This window comes from Pezoporus wallicus, unplaced genomic scaffold (assembly GCF_028554395.1).
Source record: "Pezoporus wallicus isolate ANWC-B61680 ecotype Strahan unplaced genomic scaffold, APGP_CSIRO_Pwel_v1 contig_7011, whole genome shotgun sequence".
Classification (NCBI taxonomy): domain Eukaryota; kingdom Metazoa; phylum Chordata; class Aves; order Psittaciformes; family Psittacidae; genus Pezoporus; species Pezoporus wallicus.
In genome coordinates this window covers 313,055-340,472 of record NW_026638234.1, presented here as the reverse complement: position 1 = coordinate 340,472, position 27,418 = coordinate 313,055, and the positions used below count along the sequence as shown (strand labels likewise).

The window sequence follows — 27,418 nt, the reverse complement described above, 5'->3', positions numbered from 1 at the left end:
GTTCCCTAAGAGCTGAGCTTGTGAATCTTTGCTTTTCCCATGCCCATGATAGACCTGTCTAATCATCTTAACCACACTTTCAAGTAGACAGACCCCCCTTCCCACTCTTCTCAGTGCCTTGTCATGCCTTGCTGGGGCTGCACTGCTGTGATTATTCCATGCTGTTTTAAGCTAGGACAGTTGGCTGATAGATTTTCATTTGCAGGGCTAAGGTCTTAAGTTCACAAAAGCAACCTTCTCTAGAACCTCAGCTTCCCTTCTTCATCCCTTCTCCCTTGCAATAATGTCCCAGTCCCATGTGAATAGATTATTCTTTTCTTAAATTTCTCCGCACATACATGGCAAAATAACTATTTAGAAATAAGCTATTACATGTGTTACAAAGGGTTCAATGGGCAAATGAAAAAATATTGAATCAGGATGTAACAACAAATCAAAGGTACAGTAGTTAATGAAAGCATATACATTTGCTTGTGAATGTTCTTAGAACATGGTAAAACATCACATAATTATGTATAGTGTTTTCCATTCATCTTTTCTAAATCATGACTAAAGTATTTATAAACTTCACCATAAAGTATTACTGAAGTTCTTATGACAGCCATTATATAATATATTGAATGCCAAAAAGCATAAAATACCACCAGAAAACAGAGAGATGTTTTTGCATCAGAATTCCTCTATTCCTCACAGATCCATTACTCATCTCCACTAGATTAGTCACACTATTCATATGAGCAGAGGGCCATTGAGAAAACAAGTTCAAGTCACTGAACATAACTTTAAAATAGTAAATAAAAATACTTACTTTGACTTTCATAATGTTCAAAGGGTTCCAGACAGATAGAGTAGAAATGCTCCACTGTGTGCTTTTCCTACTAGGTTTTTCCTATTTCTTGATCCTAGAAGCTTCCTCTCTGTGATTAATACATTCCCTCTCCTGTTCCTAAGGACAGGTTTCACCCTTTAAACTCTCTACTGCAGCTAAAATTTGAAATATGGTTTTCAGTTTACATGAGCAGAAACAAAAATTTGGTCATAAAAGTTTGGTCATGAAAATTAATATCAATTATCTGAATTTTATGAAACTACTTTCAGAAAATTCATCAAATTCCAGATCCAGTTGGAAAAAGGAATGAAGTTTGCCTTAACAAATAACCTTATTCTCCTTAAAAAACTGAAATTAAAACCCCGACCCAAAAACATGAGCATTCAGTGTTTTTAACTTCCACATATTTTTTGCAAATGTCATCCATTTGGATCAGTCCATCAACTCTGACAGCTCCCGCAGTGTTTCATCCCTGTATTATCGCTGTATGTTATGTAAAGGCACTGTACATTGTGTACACCTTGTACGCCCCCACCTCATGAACAGAAAAAAATAAACAAATTTATTAGTTCTAAGGAAAAAAAACAAAACAGCCTTATTTCATATTTAAACAGCAGATATTTTTCTGAATAGCTAGCTCAAACTGCTTTTGACAAACTAAAAATGCTATCTGAGTAACGAGAGAGCCACTGAGCTTTCCTTCCCTTCACTCTGATTAGAAATGGGATCCACACCCCAGCTGGATATTTCCAGTTCATGCCCAGTAGAAATAATTTTCTGTCTTACTGCCAAACTTTGTCCCATGTGGCCAGCAAAGGTTGGACAATAGTAGTAACACAGCTTCAAGTAAAGAGCTGAAAATGATCCCCTGCAACCGGAGGCCTCAATTCTGCATAGTTTAATAATTCTAGCACCATGATTTAACTTCCTTTTTTCCTTTCAAGTCTGGAGTGCAAATTAATCGTATTGTCAATGCTTACGTTTCCTACCTCACTTATTTGCAGGGACATGTTCAAGTGGCATACTAGAAGGTTGATCCTACGGTCTATACTTAACTAGTAATCCTCATGCACACTAGTAACCCCATTGAATATCAATATAAGATTGCGGTGCCAGGGAAAGTTAAACAAATCCTGAGGAATCTGTTTTATTAGCGTTTATAGGATTTGTGTGTGTGAGCGTGTGTGTGTATACATCCACACTTGGGAACAGTAGTTACAGGAAAAAAAAATACAAGGGATTCCTCTGGGGATGATAAGAGCTGCTAGTTCTTGAGCTCATACCAATGCTGATGTTGCAGCCTGTAAATGCTAAAATATCTGATGATATTTTCTTTCCTGAGGAACTTGGTGGTATTTCTCACAGTTAATACATTAGCTAAGCACATCAGACAAAAGTTATGACCTGCACTGTGCTTCGCCCCACAGCCCTTCTCTCCCTAGCCTGGACCCATCTACCACTGTGTGTATTATATGAACACATGAGACAGAAACACAGGAAACCACACAAATGTGGAAGACCTGCAAAGGTGCTTATCCAAAGAGTTGACCAGCTGGTACCGGGACCACTTCCACAGACACGAGTGGATGCCCAGCCCTGACCTGCCTCCTGCCTGGGGCCTTCTTCCCTACCAGCATCCCTACCAAAACACACCGAGATCTGCAAATGGTGACTGAAGCTCCCCTGGAACCAGCACACATACCCTCGCCGCGCAGTTGCTGGCTGGAGCAGCCGCCGCCGGGCGGGGGACGGGGGAAGAAGAGTGGGGGTATTAGCGGGATGCGCACCCCATAGTGCACCGGAGGGGTCCTGCATGTGCCGGGACCAGCTCCCTCAGAGGGAAGCTACTTGCCTCCAAGATTACCCCTTCCCCCCTCAAAAAATAAAGGCGTTAACCCCCCTCCTTTTGAGCTTCTTCTTCAGCGCCTGCCCCGGCATCTCGCCTCCTAATGCTGGACACGCGTGTGCTGCGCGCCCCCCGGACCCACGTAACACCTCACACGCATTGACATACACAGATACTCACACAGACACACAGAGACATGCACACACGCGAGCCGTGGGGCGCGCAAGAGCTCGGCCGCGCTGCGCAAGCCCCGGTGCCTCCCGGCGCACTGCGAGACCAGCAGAGAAGAAGCTGCTGGTAGAGTTTGTTTGTGGGGTGCTGAAGGCTGGTTTCATCCACAATTTTCGTCTTTATTTTCCATTTTTAGTTTAAACCCCTGGGGGAGGAGCGAGGCAAAAGAAAAAAAAAAAAAAGACAAAAGGTGAAATATTCTTCTGCAACACAGCTCACCTGGGAAAGAAATGCTCGCTTTCGAGCTCCCACCCGGGGCAGCTTCCCCGTTTCGAATCAGGGGAAAATGCTGTTAAGTAACAGTGCTTTTGTGTGTGTGTGATTCAATAGCGCATCAGCGAAAATATGATATGTATATTTAAGTAATTAATTGTTTTATTTTTCCTCCTTCTTTCTTTTCCTCCCTGAAGGGAAGTTTCTAACTAAAACGGACGGAGGGAAGCCCGTCCCCGAAGGTCCCTGCAGCCACCTCGGACTCTCCGAGTTGAATATTGCGAATGCGCCTCGACAGGTTTGAGCCACCCTTGTAACAACCGGGACTTTTCTTTTTCTGTCGGACTTAGGTTGCAAACATTCGCAAACCTGCCCTTTCTCCAAATCACTGTCGTTTGTTAGGAACATAACGTGCTCCCCTCTCTCTTGCCTTGGAGCCAATTTTTTGTCCCTATATGCTGTTTACAGGACACAGAAACGTCCCGTACAGTTTCTTTCTCTAGTTAACTATTGCGGAGCTTCCTGTATCGGACCCATTAGGACCTTCTTGAAATACAGATACTTTTCAACATATACATATATATATAATATTTTCCCCCATATATTTGTTGTTACCTGTGCTAATGAGTCCAGTTTCGGCCACGGGCGGACTTTTGAGAATTTCCCTGAAAGGCTGCAGTTCCTTTTCGACTGGTGGGGGTTTTTTCCTAGATTAATTTTGGTTTGTTTTGCTTGGCAAAAAGTCCCAGCCGGAGCATAATTCAGAAAAAAAAAAAAAGGAAAAAAAAAAAGAAATAGAAATAGAAATAGAAAAGTAGAAAAGGAAAAGGAAAAATTAAAAAATCAAGGAAAAAAATGCGGCGGGTTTAATTGCCGCCTACATCTGCCGTCCCCAAAGCCAAAAGTGTCCCCATGCTACGGGTGACCTTGCGGGAGCGCTGCGAGGCTGCTCCTGTTTTGCGTGCGAAAAGGGCAGTACAGGAAGGTAAAAACCGGGTCACATCGCCTGGGCTCCCTTGTGCAGCCGTTTCTCTTAAGCTTTTCTTGACCTGGAAGCCAGCTTTAGCATAAACCCACCCGGGACGGCAGGACAGAGATCCTTTTCCCGGTCCCCTCGGACACGCCAGCAGAGGACGTGCGCGGTGCCGGGTACCTGCACTGGGGGAGCGGGGGATTTGGGAAGAGACAGGACATGAACCCGGGCGGAGAGGCCCGGGAGCCCCTTGAGGCTCCTGTCCCCCCTCTTGGCCCCACGTTTCAAGCGGCAAATGCTTGGAGGGGTGCCCCAGCCTCCCGCTCGCCACCCCGAAGAAGCAGTGCGGCAACTGGCCTCCCGTGGCAGCACGTCCCAGAGAGACAGCCCGGGAGGGGAGAGCCGGGGTAGCGATGAGGGCGCGGGGGGCCAAGTAAGTCCCGCTCGCGGAGACGGGGCCTCCGCCGGCGGCGGGGAGGTTAAAGAGCGTGGCCTTTCCCTCGACAACGGCGGGCCGGGCCCTTTCTGGTGTAATAGGATAATTACAGAGGGGCGGGCGACCTTAAGCAAACACACTCGCCCGCCAGCCGGGCCTCTCGCGGGGATTAATATTAAGGACCGGTGCATTGTGTTTTGCAAACGGGCGACCCCATCCTCCTCTCCGCGCCCTCCCTGTGCCCGCGGTTGTGGAGCCGAGTCCCGCTGGACTCTGCCCGCAGCTCTGCCTGGTCCCTCCTTTTCTTCACACCGAGGGTTTCCTCCACGCTGCTTCTTCAGTCGCCGCCTGCAGCCCAGCTTCCCCCAAGGGGCACTGGGTAAGGCCGGCTCCCCATGGAAGTGGGTTTATGTACGTGAGTGTCCCTACCGTCGTGCCCTCCGCAGCATCACGACGGCACCCTCGGAGAGCGAAGGGCTCCCATCGGGTAGGAGCCGAGTCAAAGCGTGGTCGGGCACGGCGTCGGCCGGGCGGGGGTTAGTCCTGTCTCTGGCGGGGAGGGGTGATTCGGGCACCGCTCATGTTGTAGCGGCCGCTGTGAAAACCCATGCAAAGTTGCACACACACACACACACCCCGCGGTTACAGCAAGGCCAGGGCGCTCGGGGGAATTTCTTTACCTTCCCCCGAAGAGCCACTCTGGCGTTAAGCCCTGGTCAACAGCGGCCCCCCGGGCAGCGGAGTCACATCAGGGGCTGGTGAGCGGCGGCCGTCGGTACGGCACCGGCGAGGGGGTCTGCGGTGATCCGGAGCTCGGCCCCGCACTTTCACCGCACTTAGAAGTGCGAGGAGGCACCCGTAAATATATATGGATGTGTGCGTTTGTAAATGTACTTACTTGCGTACATGCATATATACATGCATACTCACGTGTGTAATATACATGGAGTATATATATATGATGTTCATATATAGTATAAATGTGTGCTATACATGAATATGCATGTGTATACATGATACACACACACATAGGTGTGTTCAGGTGCATTTTGCCCCTTCTACCCAGAGCGAGAGCAGCAAGGGGAGAGTGCTCGGATGACCTAATGGCGTTACAAGGGGTCTGGTGATGGAGGCCCCACGCGGGTCACGGCCCCACGCATGCCCGGCCCCAGACGGCAGCTGGGTGCCTGGTGGGGGGATACCAGGGCCCCCCAGGCGCCGCGAGGTCACGGCCGGTGCAGCAAGATCCTACGTGAGCGACGGCAGGTTACGGGGGAAGGGACCGCGGGTCTCCGCCGGCTCTTCACGGCTGCAGAGGGAGGTCGGGGGGAGCGAGATGGGGCTGCAGCAGGCAGACGGCCTCCGCCCCCCGCTCCCCACGCCCCGGCCTTCCGTCCCATGGCAAGTGCTAATTGCAGCTCTGTTCTGGCTCCTCTGTATTTGGGTCCCTCGGAGGGCGCTGCGCGGGAGGACACGTCACGGATACATTATCCCCTCCCCTCTTGAGGCTCTCCTGGCTTTCTGCAGCCTTTGCTAAAGAATTAACAGAGGGGTCCACTTCAGAGCTCCTTCTGCCCCTGGAAAAAAAAAAAAACAAAAAAAACCAAAAAAAAACCACAAAACCAAAAACCAAAACCCGGAGATACCGGTGTTTTCAGGCAAGGAGCGCAGCGGCTTGGATTTCCAAGAGGAGGGGAAATTTACTTTCGATCCTTGCCGTATGGTGAGGATCACTGCTCCTTGCGGGAGGTGAATGTAGCAAACCCTCCCTCTGCCTTTGAAAGGCACGTCTGTGCAAAGAGCCACAGCTTTACAATTTAAATGAGTGACAAATAAGAAGAATAAAAAGAAACAGTTCCTGATCTTGCAAATTCTTTTTCTTTAAAAGGAGGGGAAATTTAAAAAAAAAAAAAAGAAATAAAAAAAAAAACCAAACAAACAATAAATAAATCCAACAGAATCTATCCCGCGCCTTTGCCAGCGCTCGGACTTGTTTGGAAAGAGACAACGCTGAAGTGGCACTGGTCCCAAGGAAAACGGATCCTTTAATTTGACTCCGCATGAGAACCACACTTGGAGCTGGGCGCAGCGGCCGGAGCGGCAGGAGCAGCCCCGCGGCCAGCAGACCCCCGCGCCCGCAGCCCAGCCATCTACCCAGCCCGGCCACAGCCGCCGCATCGCTGGTCTCGGAGCCCCCCGCGCCGCTCCGCTGAAGCAGCCTCTCGAGGACGGGGAAAGCGTCGTTCTACCGCAAGACGCCGAGAGCTGGCCGAGAGGGAAGCGTCGGAAGAAAATGCGAGCCTGTGATTTCGGAGAGCTCCAGCCGCCAGCTCCCTCCGCACCGGCTTTGACTTTCGATTAGCAGGGGGCTGCCCCGCCAGCTCCTTGCTCGTCTCCTCACATCGCGCGCTCAGGGACCACATCGTTTGGCACGTCGTTACACGAGCAGCTCGGTCTTTCATTATTTTCCTTTCCTTTTTTTTTTTTTTCAAGAGACAAAATGTCCAAAAATGGTCCAGCCTGCTTAACCCAATGACTTCTTGCGTGGACGCTCTATTTTTAATATTTTTTTTTATTATTTTTAGACGAGGCCGGATTGAGTAGAAATCCTTTATTGAAGGGGACCCGGTGATTTGTTCCCCGTTGCGGAGAAGATTCCGATCCCAGCTGCAGGCAGAGGACCGGGGTTCCTGTAGGTCTTTTAGCCTCTGTTTCCAAGAGGCAGATATCGCAGGGTCAGAACAGAACTGACTTCTTTTGAGGGCCTTGCCTGTCGTGGTTGTGGGTCAGAGATTGCCTCCCCCCTCTTCGCACCATTTCTGTTGCTGGTGTTTTTGTTTTGTTGGATTGACTTTTTTTCCCTCCCCGTTTTTTCCTCCCTTTATGCTTTTATTTTTTATTATTATAATTTGATTTGATTTGGGTGAATTCCCTCCTTCTCTTACTTAAACGAAAATACTAACTCTGAAGCCGAAATCCATGCCCCCTGCAATTCAGAAGAATCGGGTCTAATATGCCAGTGTCATCTTCGCCTTGCAGTAGTCGCGATGAAGGAAAAATCCAAGAACGCGGCAAAGACTAGACGGGAAAAAGAAAATGGAGAATTCTACGAACTGGCCAAACTCCTGCCTCTGCCCTCGGCCATTACCTCCCAGCTGGACAAGGCATCCATTATCCGCCTCACCACCAGCTACCTGAAAATGCGAGCAGTCTTCCCCGAAGGTAACCACCCCGGCTCCTCGGGAAGGGGCCGTCCGCCTCCCGCCCGGCCCGTACTGGAGGCATGGGGCAGACCAGCGGCCCCAAAGGGGGTTGAGGGAGGGGGAACACATAATCCGAGACAAGCCAGCATCTGAAGCAGGGTGCTTGCAGGGGTGCTAGCGATGTAAAACCCGCCGTGAGTGGAAGGGAGACGGCTTGTCGGGGCAGAGGCGGCAGCGCTGCGCTCGCTGCCCGAAAGCCAAGGCGTGACAGAGGGCTGGAGGGTGGGCTGCAAGGAGCAGCCCTGGTCCTGTGAGGCCTAAGGCAGAGAACAGCCCGTTGCAGCCGCACGTGGGAAAACGAGCCTCTCCCCCCTCCCAGCCCCCGGGAACAGCGGCCGGTGGTGCTGGCTATGCGTGGACCCCAGCTGGCAGTTGTGCCGGGGTGGCAGCGGAGGGGGGGGGGGGGGGATATCAGAGCCGTCCGGTTAATCCCTCTCTTGTCCCCGCTCCTCCTTTGCGGCAGGTTCAGCTCCATCTTCTCGGGGGGACCTTCCCGAGGAAGCGGGCTCCTCTCGCTTCTGCTGTGCCCAGTGTCTGCTACCCCGGGAGGCAGCCGGGCCGGCCCCTGGGGTAGGCCCCTCGGCACGGCGCTCCTGTCGGTGCCTAGGCACGGCCTCGGGGAGAAATACTGTGGGTGGTGGTGTTATTTTGTTTTGATTGGAGTTTTCTGGGGGTTGGGAAGCAGGCTGGGGTAAAAAAGGCGCGGTGGCTTAGCAAGGAAGCCATCCGCCTTCTCCCGGGACCGGGGAGAGCGGGGGGAGACCTGTTCGATCCCAACCTGCCCGAGCGGGGCCGGAACCCCGCTGCTCCCCACCTGGGACCATGAGGAGTCGGGATCGTGCGGTGCGGTGAGCGCCGGGGGTTTCTGTCGCTCTTCTTGGAGACACGGGGAGAGGAGGCCTGACACCCGGCTCTGCTTCCTTCCTTTCTTCCCCGGTGTTTGGCAGAAAACCGCCCCGGCTAGCCTCGCACCCTACAGTCCAAAAGGACGCAAGGTCTGGCCGTTTCGGACGAGGGGAAGAGGCCGGCAGGCACCCCATGGGAACCGTCGGCCCCCCGTTCTTTCCCTGCCGCCTCTGAGCCGTGAAATGAAACGCCGGTTAGCGTCTGCGGGTGGCTAAATAAAGCCCAGCTCCCCGCTTTGTCATTTGTTTGTGCCTCTCCGGACGGGGAGGGGGGGGATGTTGAAGGAATTAGCAAATTCCAGAGTGCAAAGTCTGCCTCTCCGTCGCGGTTTCTAAGGAGCTTTATTAAGAGGCTGCAGATAAAATTAAATCTATATATATGAAAATAAGCGTAGCGGAGGCGAAAAACCCCCACTCCCAAACCGAGAGAAGCTTACCGTTGTGGCCATCTAATTCAGTAATTTCGAGAGCATGTACTAACCGTGCTACGGAAAGCCAGGGCTCCTTTGGCTTGTGCTCCCGCAGTAAGCTCGGTTAGAGGAGCAAGGGGGAACGACGCGCTGCTCCGCTGCGACTTCCAGCCATTATCCCCCATCGGGGAATTTCCCGATGAGAAATAGAGCGTCGTAATTTCGGGGGCCGCTCGCCGGCCCTGGCTGGGGAGCATGCCCTCCAATGGCTTTGATTTAGCCAGAAAACTGGCGCATTTCGAGATGCTGCCGGATGTGTCCCTGCTTTTGCAGCCTTACTGATCCTCAAGAGCAACAAGACGACCCCGAGAGCAGGTTTATACCCACAGCTCGGGTGTGTTTTATGTGTCTGTCTTCCTTAAACAGGCCGGGCGTGAGCTTCCGCACACTCTGCTTATTAAGAGCAATGTTTAAATGCATAGAGCGAATTCCTGATCTTTCATCGTCTTAAGTACGGGTGGAAATACGTTTAAAACCAAAGCTTTGCATCCAGGGATGACAGGCCGGGGAATAACTGCCTCCGGTCTCCGAACCTTGCGTTTAGTGGCTGGGAGGTTGAAGGGTAGAGAATGAAGCCGGACAGGTGGCTGCAGTAGGGTGCTTGATGCCGGGCGCGGTGATGCCCGACGGCACACAGTCCTGCAGTACCCCAGTTTCCGTTTCCCTCGAGATTTGTCTGCGGAATGAGGGGAAGAATGTTCTTGCTCCCCATACCCAGCTGGTGGTTTTCAGTTGTCTTAACGGAGGGGGGAGGACGGGACGGGACGACACGGAGGCGGGGACCTGAGAGGGCTGCCCGGCTCCGCATCTTAAATTCTGGGGCAGAAACCCCTGGGGAAAAAGCCCCTTAGAGCACGCTGGAGCAGATGGGCTGGGGGGGGGGGGGGGACCGGGACGGGACACCAGATGGGAATCCATGTCCGAGGTCCTGGGACTTGAAATAAAGGTGGGCAAGTAACAGCTCCCTTGCCACCCGCCGGCCTCTGCTGCCCAAGCAGTGAGAGCCACGCCGCCCCGCTCCCCCGGGGAGTCATCACATAGAGGCTTCCGCCGCCTGTGCAGCGCTCCGGGTCTCCCCAGCCAGCTCCTGAGCATCACCACTTTAAGGCTGAAGGGAGTTTATTTCTTCCAGCCCGCGGTGGCAGGGTAGGGGAGAGGCCTGAGACGCCTCCAGCATGTGCTAGGCCCGTGGTGACTGCAGCCAGCATGATCAGGAACATTGTCCAGCTATAGAACTGGCTTCCAGCTCTGTCTAGACTGGAGGGGAAGAGAGAGAGGGAAAGGTCTGTGTTTTTAAAAACTCCAGTGGATGGCTTCCCCTCCCGCTTTATTTCCAGAGCAAGCTGACACATAGTTTAGGCAAAGTTTGGAACCCTCACCGCGGCGTCTGGTCGTAGCGCTTCGACGGGGCTTGTGAGGGTGTTTAGACAGGTCTCCCCCTGCTCGTTCCCTCCAGGGTTTTCCCAGATATGCACATTTTGGACTGAACTCACAGGTTTTCCCCGCGGAGGAGCCCGATTAGGCTGCAAGAAAGGAGATTTCTGTTCTCGTTTCTACTCTTTTCCCCGCTCAAGGCGCGGAGAAGGCACAGTTTTTGGCTCCGAGATCACAAATACGCGGTGTCTGTCTGACCTTCAGATTCATGAAATAAAGACCAGGAGACGGCAACCTACAGCCTCCCCCGCGCTCCCGCTCTGTAAGATCGTCTTCTCTAGTGTTTTGACTTTTTGCCAAGGCATTTATTGCTGTAGAACAAAAATACACCACGGGACTTCTGTCTTGACAGTCAGTATTTTATGTTTTTGTTTGCTTTGGCTTTGGGTTTGTTGTTTTGTTTGGTCTTTTTCTTTCTGAAAATGAGCTAATGAGAGGAAGAGAAGAGAGAATAAATCGCTTTCAAAACCCGCGATTCTCTGCCCAGAGGCAGATTGGTTTAAATTGTGACCCTGCCCCCATCCTCGACGCAGTTGCCAAAACTGACTGTAAAACTGCACATTTATGGATCTTTAAAGCGGATGGGAACAAGCTGATTAATAAGTGTCACAAAAGATAATGTGCGCTATACAAAATGACCTGAATAAAATGACAGAGCGATAGATCTTAGATGTCTTCCTTACGCCTAGACGCAGACAACAGGAATTACTAGAAGCATCCAGAGTTTTCGGTCCCTATTTAAACCTGGCTGTGAATGTATATTTTAAGAAAATCACTGAGAATTGCAGTTATTTCATCTCATTTTCATACTCGGAACAGGCTCATTAATGAATTAAATAAATAAATAAAGCCCCAGCCGACGTTGTGAGTATTCCCTCCTCGAAACCCTGCCTCTATTGTACTAACCTCTAATAGTGGCATTAAAGGTCTTGCTAAAACAGAAGTGCCATTAGGGCTTCCATGGAGCTGCGCGGCCGTTCCCAGGCGGAGGGAGCCGCAGCCGGCCGCAGCATTGCGGAAACGGGCGGCGGCGGCGGCGGTGGTGGTGTCGCCGCTTCGGCCTCTCCTGCCCTGATGCGAGGGAGGGAAGGAAAGGGTCACTGGAGCGCTAGCTGTCCTGAACCTGTTTGTCTTGCGCCCGCTTTCAGGCCTGTTAATACGATCTGGTATTTCTGGCTCGCCGGGAAGAGAGGGGTTTGGGCCGGGAAGAGCCGGATTTGGGTTTGTACAGGTGTCCTGGAGGGCGGCTGGAAGGCGGTTTTCTTGTGGAATTTCTTTATTTTATTTTATTTTATTTTATTTTATTTTATTTTATTTTTGCGTGTGGCTTGTTTTAGTGTTTGTTTTGGTTCTGATTTTTTTTTTTTTTTGTTATCTCTGGGACTTGGTTTGATTTTTGGTTTCTTTTCTTTTCTTTTCTTTTCTTTTCTTTTCTTTTCTTTTCTTTTCTTTTCTTTTTTCTTTTCTTTTCTTTTCTTTTCTTTTCTTTTCTTTTCTTTTCTTTTCTTTTCTTTTCTTTTCTTTTCTTTTCTTTTCTTTTCTTTTCTTTTCTTCTTTCCTTTAGTACTTTTTTTTTCCCCTTTAAATTACTCTCTTTACACCCACCGCTCCCGTCACCCAGCTCTCGGCCTCCTTTCCAGCCTGTGATGCTGAATTTCGCAGAGAAGTCAGGTGGCCCGGCAGATCCCTGCCGAAGTTAATCTACCGCAGCCTTTCACCTTCCCAAAGCGACCCTGGCAGGGAAGCCTCCCTTGCCTAACAGAGGTTATCCCCGCCGCGGCCGGCGGCTCCCCTTCGGCTCCTGACCCGGCCCGGCCTCTCGGCCCCGCTTATCAAGCAGCGCGACCCCCTGCGCCGTCGGGGATGAGATCCTTCGCCCCCTGCTGCAGTGGGGGCTTGGGGCAAGGTGTCAGCTCTGCTGGTTGCCCACGCCACGAGCTGCCATACCGCATCCTTCTCCTCATGCAGCCGAATGCCTGGCCTAAACGACGGAGACAAAGTCAGACCGAGGGCAGTGGCCGCCACTTCCCCGTCCTCGGCAAACGCCGGGACTGGCAGCTCGCCGCCCTCCCCCCCCCCCCCGGTAATTTCCCTGTTGCTCTCCTTGCCGAGGAAGGCACAACCTCGCGGGGGAGAAATCCCCCCAGGAGAGGCCGCCCTGAAAATCCCGGCGACTGTAGCTGACCCAAGGTTCCATGTGAAGGATGGCGATTGAACAGCGCTGGGGGACCGCACGCTCCGGGGTAGTACAGCAGACACAGAGGAAATACTCCACGTTACAGGGCAACCCGATACTTAACATAATACATCGCTAAGTAATTCTTCTAGCAGAATCCCGAGCAGAAAAGCTACCGGGCTTTCAAACGTGTGTGTCTACGAATTTATGTATTTGGAGAGCAAAGGTGGGAGTTGTTCCCAAGTATTTCTAGATCTTATTACAGTTTAACTCACCCTCCGCCCTGGAAACTGGGAAACAGTACAAAGTGAATGTTGAGGTACTTTGAAAAACAGCCAGAGATGTTAAAAGGCTGGGGCTGGGGGGGGGGGGGAAGTCGTGCCCGGGTTTGACGAAGGGAAGGGGACGCGTTTGTATGAGAACCACCACGTCTTCCAAAGGCAGAAGCAGCAGTAACTTCCGGGGGGGCTGTGCAAACCCACCTCTCTGTCCCTGGGAAGCCGCTGTCGGAGCCAAATCAGCCGCCCGGGGCAGGGGGGGGGGAGGTGTAGGGCTGGCGGGGAGAGTTGCGATTAGGGCTGGTTATTTCCCCCTTGGTGATGCCTGCCAGGCAAAGCGCCGTGCCCGTCCTTGTCCTCCCCGGTGGGAACGGAACCCGCGGCCGTTACAGACCTCAGTAAATGGAGGGAAACGAGGAGAGGGGCTCTTATCTATGTTTGCCGACGGCGGAATGTCAGGAGGGAGGAGGTTGTGTCTGAGACCGACGAGTCACCCTCTCCGCAGGCAGCGCTTCGCCGTGCCAGCTCCTGCCCCCTGAGCCCGGCGCTGGCTCCCCGGGCTTCACGCTACCGGCAGTGTCTGGAGCCGGCCCGAACCTCTGGCCGTAGGCGATCCAATACTCCCAGGCACGGCAAAGTGACTGTGGTCGGGAACCAGCCCATCCTACGAGTCTCTTAGCACTTGCGGGAAAGATGCTCGCCGCAGGGAAGCGGCTTTCTGGGCCAGAGTCGCAGGTAATTCGTACTACAACGGTGCAGTTTTAAACATTTCCTTCGAAATGACCTGTCCGGCACGGGCTCACATCTGTGTCGGATACCGATATTCCTCCCCACCGGAGAGCCCTTCCTAGCCGGGGCCGCCCCAACAAATCCCTTTAGTTTGAACGATGTAGGAAGCGCTCGGTTTGACTCGGGAGCTCTTTTGGCTTCTCTCCAGGCCAGTGAGTGAAAATGTGCCTTATCCCTGCGCTGGGCAGGAGAGGCTCGGCGGAGCCTGTTGCATCTGCATATTTGCAGGATGTTTGCAAATCTCTCGGAAGACAAGTTAATGGGCGTCAGCCCTTTATCTAAACGGAAGGTTTTATTCGTTTCGTTTCCACCTTTAAAGCGATCTGCTGGTGGATTAAACGATAAAATCATCGGCTTTAATATAAGCTTCGACGAATGCCAAGCTGATCCAACAAATACATTTACGTTTGATGCGAGTTCACAATTGCAACTCCAATTTAAATACTCAAAGGGAACAAAGCTGACGAAGTGACTTTGGTTGGGTTGTTTTGTTGTTGTTTTTTTTTTTGTGTGTGTGTGGGGGGCGGGTTAGGAAAGAATCCCCCAAGTAGTGAAGAGTTGGGGGATACTGTGAAACCGTACCTGGACAGAGCAGGTTGCCACCCAGAAACACGGGAAACACGGATCGGTAGTGAAAAGCTTCGTCGTGAGTGCCTCAAAGAGTAAATCTGCTTCGTCTTTCGGAAAGTTAGGTCTCTTTTCAGGACAGTTTTTATACAGCTATGTGTAAGCCCCTTTGTAGGGTTACAATCCCGTGTTTCGGGATTTGCAGTTAGTAAATAGAAAGAAGGGCAAGCCACTCAGCACTAGGACAGGCTCTCTTGTTAGAGCTTGTTACCATCTTGGGACAGAGGCTGCAGGATGTTCCTGCCATCCTCAAACTTTCCGACTGGGGGCAATCATCTTTTCAGCTGAAATAACATTTTGACGGCACCCTGGAAGTTAGGAGTCTTCTCCAAACTGTGAATTGGGCAACTGCGCTAGAAAAGTACTACTTTTCGTTTGGCTCTTCAAAGCGTTTTTCTTAGTGCGTGGCCAAGCACTTCTCCGGGTGAAGGGAAGGAGTAATTCCCCGACCCACAGGGAAGAGAAGCCGCACACTGGGCATTTCCGAGGCGCGGTATGGGGAGACACGCTGGGTATCCAAGGGACGCCCTGAAAGCGGGAAGAAAAGCTCCCGCCGTTTCTACTCCGGGGCTACCTGAGGACACCCTGCCAAAGGATCCCTTGATCCGTGTGGGATTCAGGCGGGATGTTAGAAAACACGCTCCGTGACCGGAGCTTAGGGCAGAGCTTCCCGCCTGGGTGCCAACTTCTGCCTCCCGAAACGGAGCCGAGAGGTGCTCCCGCTGCAGCGCCTTTTCCTTTGAAAGCTTGCAGTGGGAGGTTAATTTGGAGGCACCTGATCGGTGAGAGAGGACCGGAGGAAAAGCTGGCGCTCAGCTTCCTGGCGGCACAGCAGTTTGCAGGGATGCCGGGGGCTGCCCGGGCTAAAGGGTGCAGGGCTGAGCACCCATTGCATGCTGTAGACGGGATTCCCGTGCAACCCGGGAGCCAGCACAGCCAGGCTGGCAGCACCGAGCACCCCCGCCTCCCACCTGACATCGCCCCTCGCAGCGCCTCTCTGCTGCAGGGAAGCACGGGCAGGAACACCCTTAGGGCCCCGTGGCCTCTCAGTAGCGGTGCTGTGGCCCCGAGGGCTGTCCTTTCTCTGTGAAAATGAGGCATTAAACGGATGCGGTCCCGTCCCTCCCTTTCTCCTCCTTTCTCTCCCCATCTGTGCGCTGTTGCGGGCAACGGCACCCTTCAGGGCCTGCCATCAAGTTCCGGCATGAGTCTTCAGCTCTTCGGCTGGCACGAGTAGTGGGGAGCTGGTGCAAGCCTCCTTTTCATGGAAGAAATGCAAAACAAAACACCCCCAGATCTGTCTTCCCGTCCCAAGCCCTTTCCTGGCACAGCTCTATCAATAGCCTCTCGCTGTCACCAGGGCAGTGACGGGCTCTCGTCGTCCGCAGCCAGCCGGGCAACGCTACAGAGGTGCCAGGTCGGGGCGGTTGGGTCAGCGGGCAGGGGCTCGGCGAGGTCCGGGCTGTCCACGGGCAGGGGCAGTCGGGGCGAAGCTGTGCAGTCGCTCCGTCCTGTCAGTGCGCAGGTGAAGAGGTCTCGGGGTAGTTTCTCGCCAATTGAGCCCCGGCCCTCTTTAACCATCTCAGCCCCCTCCCCAGGAGTGATCTGCCTTGGCCAGCATGGGAGTCGTCGGCACCGGCACTTTTGCAGGAGCGGAGGGCAGTGAGTCCGGGTGCCGGGGCCCGTCCTGCCGCACTTCCCACGGGGAGCACGCGTGGCCGGGGCAGCAGTTGAAGAAGGGAGAGTGTCTCTCAGTTCCTTGTGCCCTTCGTGTAGGAACCCTTCTCTGGTTTGTGCTTGGGGAGGCTGCGAGAGAGACGGGTGCTTCGCGACTGCCTTCGGGGCGGCTCGTCCCTCAGGTTCTCAGTGTGTGGCCTGCCTTCCTCTTCACTCACCCTAGACGCTGGGGAAGCAGGGACAGACACAGTGCTGCTGACCGGAAGGTACCGGCATGGCAGGCTAGGGGAAGCAGTAGGGGAGCGCTGGAGGGCGGCGGTTCTCCGGGGAAGGAGAAAGTTCATCCGTGGGGAAGCCGTCCCCCCTCGGAAATAAAGTCCCTTCCCACGCGTGTGTGTAGAAGGGAGTCAGCCTTTTCCACCTTCTGAACCCTATGCCGGGGCCTGGCCCGCTCCCTGCGGAACAAGGGGTGCGGGCGGGTGTGAGCAGCTCGTGTCCTTCTGGAGAGGCAGGGTGCCCGGCACCACTTCCAGCTCTAACCAGCTCCTTGCTCTTGCAGGTCTGGGTGACGCCTGGGGACAGCCAAGCAGGATAGGGCCCTTGGATAACGTAGCCATGGAGCTCGGATCCCACTTGCTTCAGGTAGTGGACCCCTTTCTACTCTCGTGTTGGAAACCTGGTGTTGTGGGTGCCACCAGTCTCCTGCCTCTTCTCTTCCTCCTCTTCTTCCTCTCCTCAGCACCACGACAGGAGGCTGGGTGAAGCCTTCCTCTTACTCCCCAGCTTCACACCGGCTTGGAGGGGAGAAAAAACGAGACGCCAACAACTTCAGTTGTTATACCACTCCCGCCCCTACGCCTTTGATATTAGTAAGAGGTTGCAGCTTACCGTGGCACTGATCTGTTCTCTGTGCACAGAAAGTGTCCCCAAGCAGCAAAAGCGATAGTCAGACTCCTCCGAGCTGCTGGGGATGTCCCGCCGGCAGCCTCCGACCGGTAGCAACGGGGAGCGCGGTTTAGGCTGGAAGGCCGCTGGACACCCGGGAACGGGATCACCTTTTTCCGCCAGTGGCTCTGGAGAGGAAACCCGTGGAGAGGGCAGGGCTCCCAGGCAGGGGGCGAACGTCGGGGTAAGATTCCCCGTGGGAGTCAGCCCCTGAACGTACCGTTCTTCGCATCCCCGCTGGTCTGCTCTGGTATTCCTCTGAGTTTCCTCACACACACTCCCTTGAATTCCCCTCCCCACACTCCGCATAGGAGAGTTTAGGAAGTGGTAGCCGGGGAAAAAAGGTAAAATACGTTTAGCTCCATTTTTTTTTATACGTGAACTTCATACAGCAAGGGTCCATCTCCCCCGATTTTAAAGACCTAGTAAACTGTAATCGTTTAACGGCCGCTTTTATTGTAGGAGGTTAATTCCTGGTCACAAAGCTGGAGCTGTTGTAGCTGCACACTCTGCTGGGGATAGAAACCTCAGCGTAAGTCCCGTTCGGTTTCTGTGACAGTTCCCCCCTTCCCAAGTTCGAGCAAGCCGCCAACACCGGCGGAGGTGAAAAGGCAGCGCCGTGGGCTAGTAGCCGGGACCTCGCTGTGCGAAGTCCTCCGGCATTTGAAACTAGTTGTTACCGAAGCCCTGCAAAATATCACCCCTTCTCCTGCGCTTTCGGCAGCGTGATGTGAAACATGTGGTACTGACCACATATAGTCCATGGAAATCGATAAAGTTGAAAGTTACCTCATGTGAAGGTATTCAGAGCTTTGAAAACGTTGTGTGGCTGGTGTCCTGCCAGACATTTCAAAATCACTAGTGTGCCTAGAAAATACGAAACTAGTTATAACTGTTGTCACGTTTGCTCCTCCTCCATGTCAGCTATTTCACATTTTGCCTGGCATTAAATGAACTTCAGTAACATTATATGCTAATCACCTGTAATACTCATTTTACAGTTCAGTTATTTCTGAATTATGAATGCTTCACATTTTAATAAACACATATTTGCCACAAACGTCTTTTAAAGGTTTTTAGAATGAAACCTTACATGCAAAGTTTCAGCTTCAATATACTTTTCTGCATAGGCAAGTTAGAGACCTACTGCACCATATGATGCAGTAGTGGAAGCATTGACATGGTTTTAGTTATGATACTGGGTAGCACAGTTGCAAAATGACTGTTTAAAAGTGAAGTTATTGCTAAGGGTGCAATAATTTATTTCCCATTATAATACTTCTACAAAATTTAATTTATGTTCAAAAAAAAAAAAAGAGGGAAAAAAAGAAAGTAAAGGCAAGGAGTAATCTGGTTTCAATTAACGTGCTGTACAATCATTAGTAGGCCAGAGAATAATTTGGAATACTTTCTTATTGGGGCAGCACTGTAAGAGCATGAATCATACAGGATTTTATTAATTCTCTCCTGGTTCAGTAACTTGAGATATTAAGATGTATTAAAATAAGCATTTGTTTTATCTGTGTGCTGTAAAAATGATTTTTCTCTTCCAAATAAATTTTCCAGTGATATTCATATATACGTCAATCAGAGCTTCCTAAACTGGTTAGTGGTAATGGATACTTTTTGACTGAGGATGTAAGGTATTTAAAAAAAAATGCCTCAAATTAGGCACTGAAAAATCAAGGTACCCCCAAACTGATAGTTTATAGGTCCAAATCATGGTCAGTTTTGCCTAACCTGTACTCTTTGCATCCTATTATTTTTCTTGTATGGATCATAAAAGACTAAATTAAATTTCAATTTTTACTCACATAAGTAATAATCACTTTCCAGACAGTATCCCATCAATATCAATTAGTAGGATTAGATCTCGTCTGCATTGTGTGTTGCCTAATTTTTGGTCCAGATTCACAGAGTATATGGCTATAGCTTAATGAGCATAAGTATCTCTCTTCAAATGTGATAAAGTTTTGAATGCTGATTTATTTTACTTTCTTTTTCTAAGTTCATGTAGTTACATAGCAGATAGCCCTCTGTTCAGAAAGACATTATTGAAAATACAGTCAAAGAAATTTAAAGCATTGCTCACAGTATCCTTAAATATTGCAAATAGTGGTAAGCTGTGCCTGCCAATTATACCATAAAAAATGGCTTGTGTAGTAGTAGACTTTCCCCAAGTACCACATAGCTCAGGATTTGTGCTAAGTACTAAAATAACTAGAATTAACAGGAGAATGTTAGCATAAAGTGAAGCCGTAAAGCTAGCATCTGCAGGGGAATGAACTAGGTTTTGCAATGTGTGCATGTGTCACAGCGTTTGTAGGAACAGCATCAGATAAAGGTTTCTGTTCCTTAAATTTTGCTGTTATTTGCTGCTGTTGAAGTTGGATGGCAATTTCTCTCCAAAAGACTTCAAAAACTTTTTTGGCTGTAAATAGTTTAAACAGAGTGCTTGTTTTTTAACATATTTATCTTTCTTTCAGACTTTAGATGGCTTTGTTTTCGTGGTAGCATCAGATGGCAAAATAATGTACATCTCAGAAACAGCATCTGTACATCTTGGCTTATCTCAGGTAGGAGTGATTTATTCTGTCCATCTATTAAACACAGATATTAGATTTGGAACCTAATACTGGTATGTTGCCATGTATATAATGACATTGTTTTCTAGGTGTATTTGAAGGTTCAACTTTATTCTCTGACAAATGGCATTACTTAAATATTCAAGTTTCCTTTACTTACAACCACATCATGACTGTCTTTATATCTTTTCTTGTTCATTGTATTTTACTCCTCATTACCTTTAAGAAGGGTAATAAATAATACGATATTGCAAATTGCAGATATATACAGAGCTTGAAACCCAAACCTATTGCCTGCATGGTAATGCTATACGTCTGAAATAAAGTTTAGAATTCAAGTCTATATGTTTTAAATTGTGTAAGATATTGAGACTTGCTATGAAATAGAGAGGAAATCTGATGTGGAACTTGAGTTTTATGGTAAATGTGCTTTAGGAGAAAAAGAAAAGCGGGGCAGATTTATGAGTGTTCACATGGAATTCAGGGTAGTTTTTCCTGAGTTTTTCCAGCTCAGCGGTCTTTTCAGTAAAGCGTTTTATATGGTTGTGATAGAACTCATAAAACTCAGTTTACTACCGTTCTGCACAAGAAGTATAAGGAGGTTTTATTGTGGGTTTTTTTTTCTTTTTTTCTTAGAAGGACATTTCTAAATTTTTACCTTTCTGGGATAGGTACGAGGGCAAATAGCTTGAATTTATTGCAGAGTGCAAGTTTCCCTACCTTTGTGTGTAAACGTATTGCACAAACTCATTGGTAACACCTGACAGAAAGCTTGCCAAAGTCCAATGGAAAAATCCCTAATTAATTTCACTGGGCCCTGGATGTGACTTGCAAGAAACAAAAGTGTTTATTCAGAATCCATTGTATCTCAAACACTTCCCAAAAATAAAGGGAAGACTTAAAAGCAGAGGGAAGAAGGAGATGAGAGAGCAGGATGTTCTGAAAATGTCGGGGGAATATGCCGTGTGGCTCTTCAATAAACAGAGAAGGGTCTGAGTTGTGGAGATTATATGTGTACTTCAACTTTGGTAGTAACTAACTTTTTTTAGTTTAGAAAAACTGTGAAGTCCTTTGGGTGTGTGTTTGTAATAGTGATATTAGAATTAGTACCTGTGAGAAAAAATAGAACTCTAAATAGCTAGAAAATGCAAATATGTAATGTCAGAAACGCAACTTCTAATGGCAAATAAAGTCCCTGTTTTTGTAATCTCTTACAGAAAAAGTAATTTTGAGAACCGGTATTCTATGTAGCTACTTTTTTTTTCTGCCAACTTTAAAAAATGTGTCCAGGGAACATTCTTAGTCCAAGCAGTTTGCTCAGTTGAGTCTGTTACAGTATAGTATTAGTTGCTTCATAACATTTAATGCATGTTCAAATTACTTTGAATATTGCTGTTTTGGATCACACTGTCCTAGAGAACGGCTTTATTTTCTGCTCTGAATTGATAGCCTTATTAACAGTTCTTCTCACCCTAACTTTTTTGAAAGTTCCACCACACTGCTGACTGCTAGAATAGATTAGTCAGTACAATTGTTCCAAAGCACTGAGTGCTCCCACCTGTCCTTGCTGAAGTAGAGTCTCATTGTCCCATGCTGCTTGCTGTTTGAAGAAGTGCTAACTGATCTTCCAGGTTTTGTCCAGAAATTGTTTCTTTCTCTTCTTTCCTTTTGAGGAACGTCAAATCATCAGATCTTGTAAGTTTCAGTATTATTCAGTGATTTGGTAAAAGTAAAGAACTATGGGATCAGTAGGGCGCTAAACAGACTTTGCTACATTCAAGGAGAGGGAACTGAAAGCATCACACAGGCTTTAGTCATACTTAGCCCTCATGCCCTTATGGCTATTTGCACAGACTGAATTCCACGTGCATTGCATATGTAAATACCTATAAACCCTCAGTGGAAGAGGTGCTGAAAATTAGAGGATTTGGTCATATTGCTTATTGAAGTAAGTTTCATAAGCAAAATCACAAATAATTTGCTTTAGCAAAGACTTGTAAATGAATGGGCTGTATCCTTGAACTCCCCAGAGAGCTATAGATCAGAGAGGACAGGGGGATGTCAAATCTGAGGGCACGTTTTAGACTCTCAAAACACTAAGTTCTCCAGCAGTTTCACAGCACATAGTTTATTTACAAATACAAAATCCCACCTGAACAAGGCAGTGGGTTCAACCCCCACCCCCCCCCCCCCCCCCCCCCCCCCCCCCCCACCCCACATACTGTTTTAGCATCTTAACTCTTTTTGCTATGTCTCAATGTTCTATTTTTGAAGGGACAATTTTGCTTTAAATAGTACTAGCATTAATACTAGGCTACTCCTATGTACTAGGATATTAATACATTAACGCTAGGATGTTCCTGTAAGCTTCCCAGGGCTCTAAATGAGTTCTTGTTCCTACTTCTCTGGAAATCACTGGGAGTTTTGCCACTGCCATCAGCAAGAATGAGATTGGTCTGTAGAAGCAAATTCTACAAGCCTCTCTCACCAAGTCATAATCCCACACTATATTCTCAACAAGTGCTCTCATACAGCTCCAGCCAATACAAGCTGAGACCAGAGTGATGATGATTGTAGAAAATCTTTTAGGGTGTGCATAGAAAGGCCCTTTTATTAAATAACTTGACAATTAAATGGTCCACACACCGATTTCCAGTTAAAGTGCAATTTGTTTAAAAATATATATTTAAACTAAATTAAAAAAAAATCCATTTAAAAATATTTTGCAGGATTTTCTTGGAGACCTACTACAGTAGCCTTTATCTTCTAGTTGATCTTGAATTTAACTTCAGCAGAAAGAAATTAGAGCTTCTGAATAACCCTTCACTGGCTGGTGTAGTTAAGCTAGTTTAAAATTCAAAACCAACATTAAGGATTGTTTTTCAGCACTGCTTTACTCATTTCTGTCTCAGCATCAGATAATCAGAAACAATACTGCTGACTAGGCTGCATCTTTACTTGTGGACCTATCACTTAATTTGTGGCTTTGGATTTTGATCTACCTTTGCTCTCAGTTGTAATGATAAATATTGTAAATACTGATACTTAGGACCCCCTCCTCCATCAAATTTTGATTGGCCTCAGACTAGCGTTGAACTGACTTATACTACCTGAGAGAGCCAATTCCTTCTCTCTTTTTTTCATGGATAACAAATAGGTTCAAATTCTCCAAATACTTTTTTTCCCTTAGGGTCCAAAGACACAGAATGGAGAGGAAAATCCTCTTAGGAAACAATGGTGAAAGATACATACATATACACCTACGTATATATTTGATTTTGAAAGTCTGAAGCTTATTCCAGCTGTTTTCTAGGCCCATGAGTGAGCCAAGCTTATCTTTGACTTTTGATAAGTATTGAAATATTTAACCACAAACATCTGAACTTTTCAAAAGTTTATTTTTCTTTCATCAAGTAAGTATATGAAAGGCAAAATATGTAATTATTTGCTCTAGAATCCATCTACTTGGTCCTCTGTGTTTATTATGAATCATTTCTTGGCAGGAAAAAATGTGCAGCTGAGTTACACATAAAAAACCTCTTAGTAGGAAACAGCAATATTTGGTAGTAAGCAGGTATTTACAGATATTAAAAAGCTGCATCAAGGAAGCTGGTTTAATAAGCCTGAGGTTTATGAATTCAACCATATAATTTATTTTTGTAAGTTTTCAGTGTTTCATTGTAGGCTTTAAAAGGGCTTGCATGCATTATGTGTAGCAGGAGACTGTGGTCAGCTTCAAAATTATGTATACATATTTTGGTTATTTGACTCTTATGTAGCCCCCATCTCTTCACTGGCAGCTTTATGTTTCCACTCACATTTTTACGGTCAATTTTGGTTTCAGTGTTGTATGTTCACCTCCTGCTGATTTTGCTGGGGTTGCAAATGCATGCATCAGAGTAGAAAATATTCCTATGTGTGTAATGAGAAAAACTAGTCATTAGTTTAACAAAGCACTTTAGTTCTGAAATTTAGGTATAAGCCCTGGAAGCAAATTACAGTTTGGATAAAACTATGACCTTGGGTTCAGTCCTGTGAATTCTGTGAACAGATATGTATTTCTGGAAGTAGCCCTTTTGAAATTGGTAGTGACTTTTGGAAAAGCAAGAGAGACCCATGAATTATACTTTGTAAGAGAGCAGATGCACGTTGATGTGCTTATGAATATGCTCGGTAACATCAGAGATGCAACAAGATTGTCTGGATTGCTACAGTTGATGCTGCTAGTCAGGTTGGCTAATACTGCTTTTGTAAGAAACTCCTTGTATTGAAGGAACAGGATTTTTGTGTATAGCCACCCATAAATGTTTGTATTTTTTTGGAAGCTGTATTCTCTGATACAATTGTTTTAATTTCAAAGGCAAAACATGCTCTTCAACAAAATCACTATTAGTCAAAGACAAAATAATAAGAACAGGGTCACAAATGATACTCCTTTCGGTCTGAAATTTGACCACAGTGTTACTTTTCTTCTATGATATTTTTTTTTTCACAGAATCATAGAATAGTTAGGGTTGGAAATGACCTGAAGATCATCTAGTTACAACCCCCCTGCCATGGGCAGGGACACCTCACACTAAACCATATCACCCAAGGCTCTGTCCAGCCTAGCCTTGAACAGTGCCAGCGATGGAGCATTCACAACTTCCCTGGGAGCCCATTCCAGTGCCTCACCATCCTCACAGTAAAGAACTTCCTCCTTATATCAAATATAAACTTCCCCTGCTTAGGTTTTAACCCATTATCCCTTGTCTGACCACTACAGTCCTTAATTAAGAGTCCCTCCCCAGCATCCCTGTAGCCCCCCTTCAGATACTGGAAGGCTGCTATGAGGTCTCCATGCAGCCTTCTCTTCTCCAGGCGGAACAGCCCCAAATATCTCAGCCTATCTTCATATGGGAGGTGCTCCAGTCCCCTGATCATCCTCGTGGCCCTTCTCTGGACTTGTTCCAACAGTTCCATGTCCTTTTTATGTTGAGGACACCAGAACTGCACACAATACTCCAGGTGAGGTCTCACAAGAGCAGAGTAGAGGGGCAGGATCACCTCCTTGGACCTGCTGGTCACACTCCTTTTGATGCAGGCCAGGATACAGTTGGCTTTCTGGGCTGCAAATGCACACTGAAGCCGGCTCATGTTCATTTTCTCATCAACCAACACCCCCAAGTCCTTCTCCACAGGGCTGCTCTGAATCTCTTCTCTGCCCAACCTGTAGCTGTGCCTGGGATTGCTCTGACCCAGGTGTAGGACCTTGCACTTGGCATGGTTGAACTTCATACGGCTGGCACTGCCCCACCTCACAAGTGTGTCAAGGTTCCTCTGGATGGCATTCCTTTCTTTCAGCATATCGGCCAAACCACACACGTTCTGGTTTACCAAGCATCCAGGCCAATGAAATGCATGTCACTGTAAGAATTGTTAGAAATTTTTTTTTTAACCTGGTTTATGTGTCTGTAGGTGATTATGATATTTATGGGGAAAACTATGAACATTCACAGTATGTTTTTCCCATGCTGTTAAAAACAAAAGCATTGAGAAGCATGACTCACAGTGAGATTGTATATTCTCCTTCCTCCCCCTCCAGTAAAGTTTGAATATAAAGTGTTACTATAAAAGGTCCCCACCTGTTACAATCCTGAAAAGGAACAGCCAGTGTTTTTAAGGAGAACTTCTAAAGAAAACCATATAAACGAATCAGAGTAAATAATCCTTCCCTTCCCTTCCCTTCCCTTCCCTTCCCTTCCCTTCCCTTCCCTTCCCTTCCCTTCCCTTCCCTTCCCTTCCCTTCCCTTCCCTTCCCTTCCCTTCCTCTTCTCTCTCTCTCCCCCTTTCTTTTCTTTCCATCTCTCTTCATGTTTCTTCACATCTTTGTCTTCTTTATTTTTCTCTCCATTTCTCCATTGCTTTTCTTTTTCCTCACTCTCTCTATGCCCCCCCCCCCCCCCCCCCCTTCTGTCCCCCTTATTTAGTGAAATTTTATTCTGGTTAGAATATCAAATTAGTGTTGTTTTTTTTGTTTGTTTTTGGAGGGAGGGGGTGTTGGAGAGAAGCAGTGGGGAATAGATGGCTAGAAAAAGAAAGTTAGTTTGCATAGTCTTGGGAAGAGACATTCCATGAATAATGCAGAAAATGGAACGATGAGAAACATTTTCGGAAAAGACTGCTTTGTGGGGTAGACAACTTCATTTATTCCAAAGAAAGGGCAACTCACACATCTTAGCAAATCAGTAGGACTGGCTGAGAATAATAGGTTAAATTACTTCACCTCTCAGCTGTCTCTGATCTTGGGGGCCCAAGGCACATCAGGCCACACCGAACAATTGGGCAGCCTGACAGTAATTTAAAACACAGGCTCAAAGTATTGGTTCACTCCTTAAATCAATTACTGCATCTATCTGGAGACTTTTGTTGGTGAGCTTCATACGTGGCAAATAGAGTTAGCAAAAAAGACATACGGTGCACACTATTCATTTTTTTTTGGGTAGCAGTTATTATGGGTATGACAGTGGGAAAGACAAAAATACATTCTTGCGTGAGCAAAGTTCAAGTGGGAAGAGGGAATACACAGATATTTAAGATAGATCTAATCTTTACTGTGCATGTTTGCTTAAAGCAGCAAAGGCTCAATCCAGTGCCCATGAAAATCTATGGAAGTCTGTCTGCCTTTTGAATTCACTGGCTACTGTTCTGAACTCTTCGCACTACTGCGGGTTGAGTGTGGTGGATCATCTTTGAAAACACACAGAGGAATTGTGTGAGTCTAGTGGTTTGGCTCTGAAATCTCAGCTGCCAGCTGAATGCAGGTGATAGTCCCTGGGAACCTGTAGAAACTTATTTTTTTAAAATGTCTGTCTTCTCAAGAAACATTAATACCATTCACAGAGATTTTATCCAATTTTGCAGCAATTTAACATTTCTGCAGCTGCTCTAGTTTATCACTTCATTTGCCAGCTCTCTCTAATAGCATCTTTTCTGTATCGGGATCATCACCAGAAATTCCCACAGAAGCCCCTTTAATATTAGTTACTGATGAAGAAGGAATTAATTTAGTTTAATGGGTATAATTAGGAGCACGGTTTTGGTACATTGAACTTATGTTTTTAAAATGGTGTGTAGTTACCCAGATGTGGTGTAGGCAGGTTACTTAAGAACACTTTTGGGATAGGAAAAAGAAAATTAGCCAGCTGCACTGCTTCATGTGTTACATGTCTCTTCACAGGTGGAGCTTACTGGTAACAGCATTTATGAGTACATACATCCTTCTGATCATGATGAGATGACAGCTGTTCTTACTGCTCACCAGCCTCTTCACCCTCACCTCTTACAAGGTACTTGTGTGATCTGTGATCAAACTACCACTGAAAAACTAAAAGAAGTTATAACCCAAGGCTGAAATGTGACAAGTTCATATTTATTCAGTATGAAGCTATGTACATGAATGGAGGAGGAGCATGAACTTGAAACTGTGACCCAGGGTTTTATTTTGTTGTACTAAAGGGAATAAGGTATCCTAGATTAAATAATGCTTTTCATGTCATGGACTCCATGCAGTTTTAAACAGGTTTTCAGATTTTGCTCAGTGATCATCTAATCTCTATTATTTTGTCATCACTGCTGAGGTTGCAGGAATGTTGCAATAGTCTAGCTGTGCACAGCTGCAGCTATGTGGTCTTAGAGGAAAAAAATCACATCTGGGAAACTGGGAAATAGGAGGACACTTTTAATGTTTTAAAAACAACTG

At 47.8% G+C, this 27,418-nt stretch overlaps 1 protein-coding gene across 2 annotated transcripts in view; it reads left to right on the top strand.

Moving 5' to 3' along the window:
• The first annotated feature begins 6,697 nt into the window (after nucleotides 1-6,697).
• SIM2 (SIM bHLH transcription factor 2) overlaps nucleotides 6,698-27,418 on the top strand; it is a 58,191-nt gene continuing 37,470 nt past the window's right edge. Inside the window, exons 1-5 of one of the 2 annotated variants that reach the window (XM_057410071.1) lie at nucleotides 6,698-7,220; nucleotides 7,568-7,750; nucleotides 16,707-16,789; nucleotides 19,579-19,668; nucleotides 26,897-27,005. In XM_057410071.1, coding sequence (XP_057266054.1) covers nucleotides 7,576-7,750; nucleotides 16,707-16,789; nucleotides 19,579-19,668; nucleotides 26,897-27,005 — 457 coding nt within the window. In that variant the 5' untranslated portion in view covers nucleotides 6,698-7,220; nucleotides 7,568-7,575. Of the gene's footprint in view, nucleotides 7,221-7,414; nucleotides 7,751-16,706; nucleotides 16,790-19,578; nucleotides 19,669-26,896; nucleotides 27,006-27,418 lie in introns of those variants that run through there. The other variant, XM_057410070.1, reaches the window with a different exon arrangement.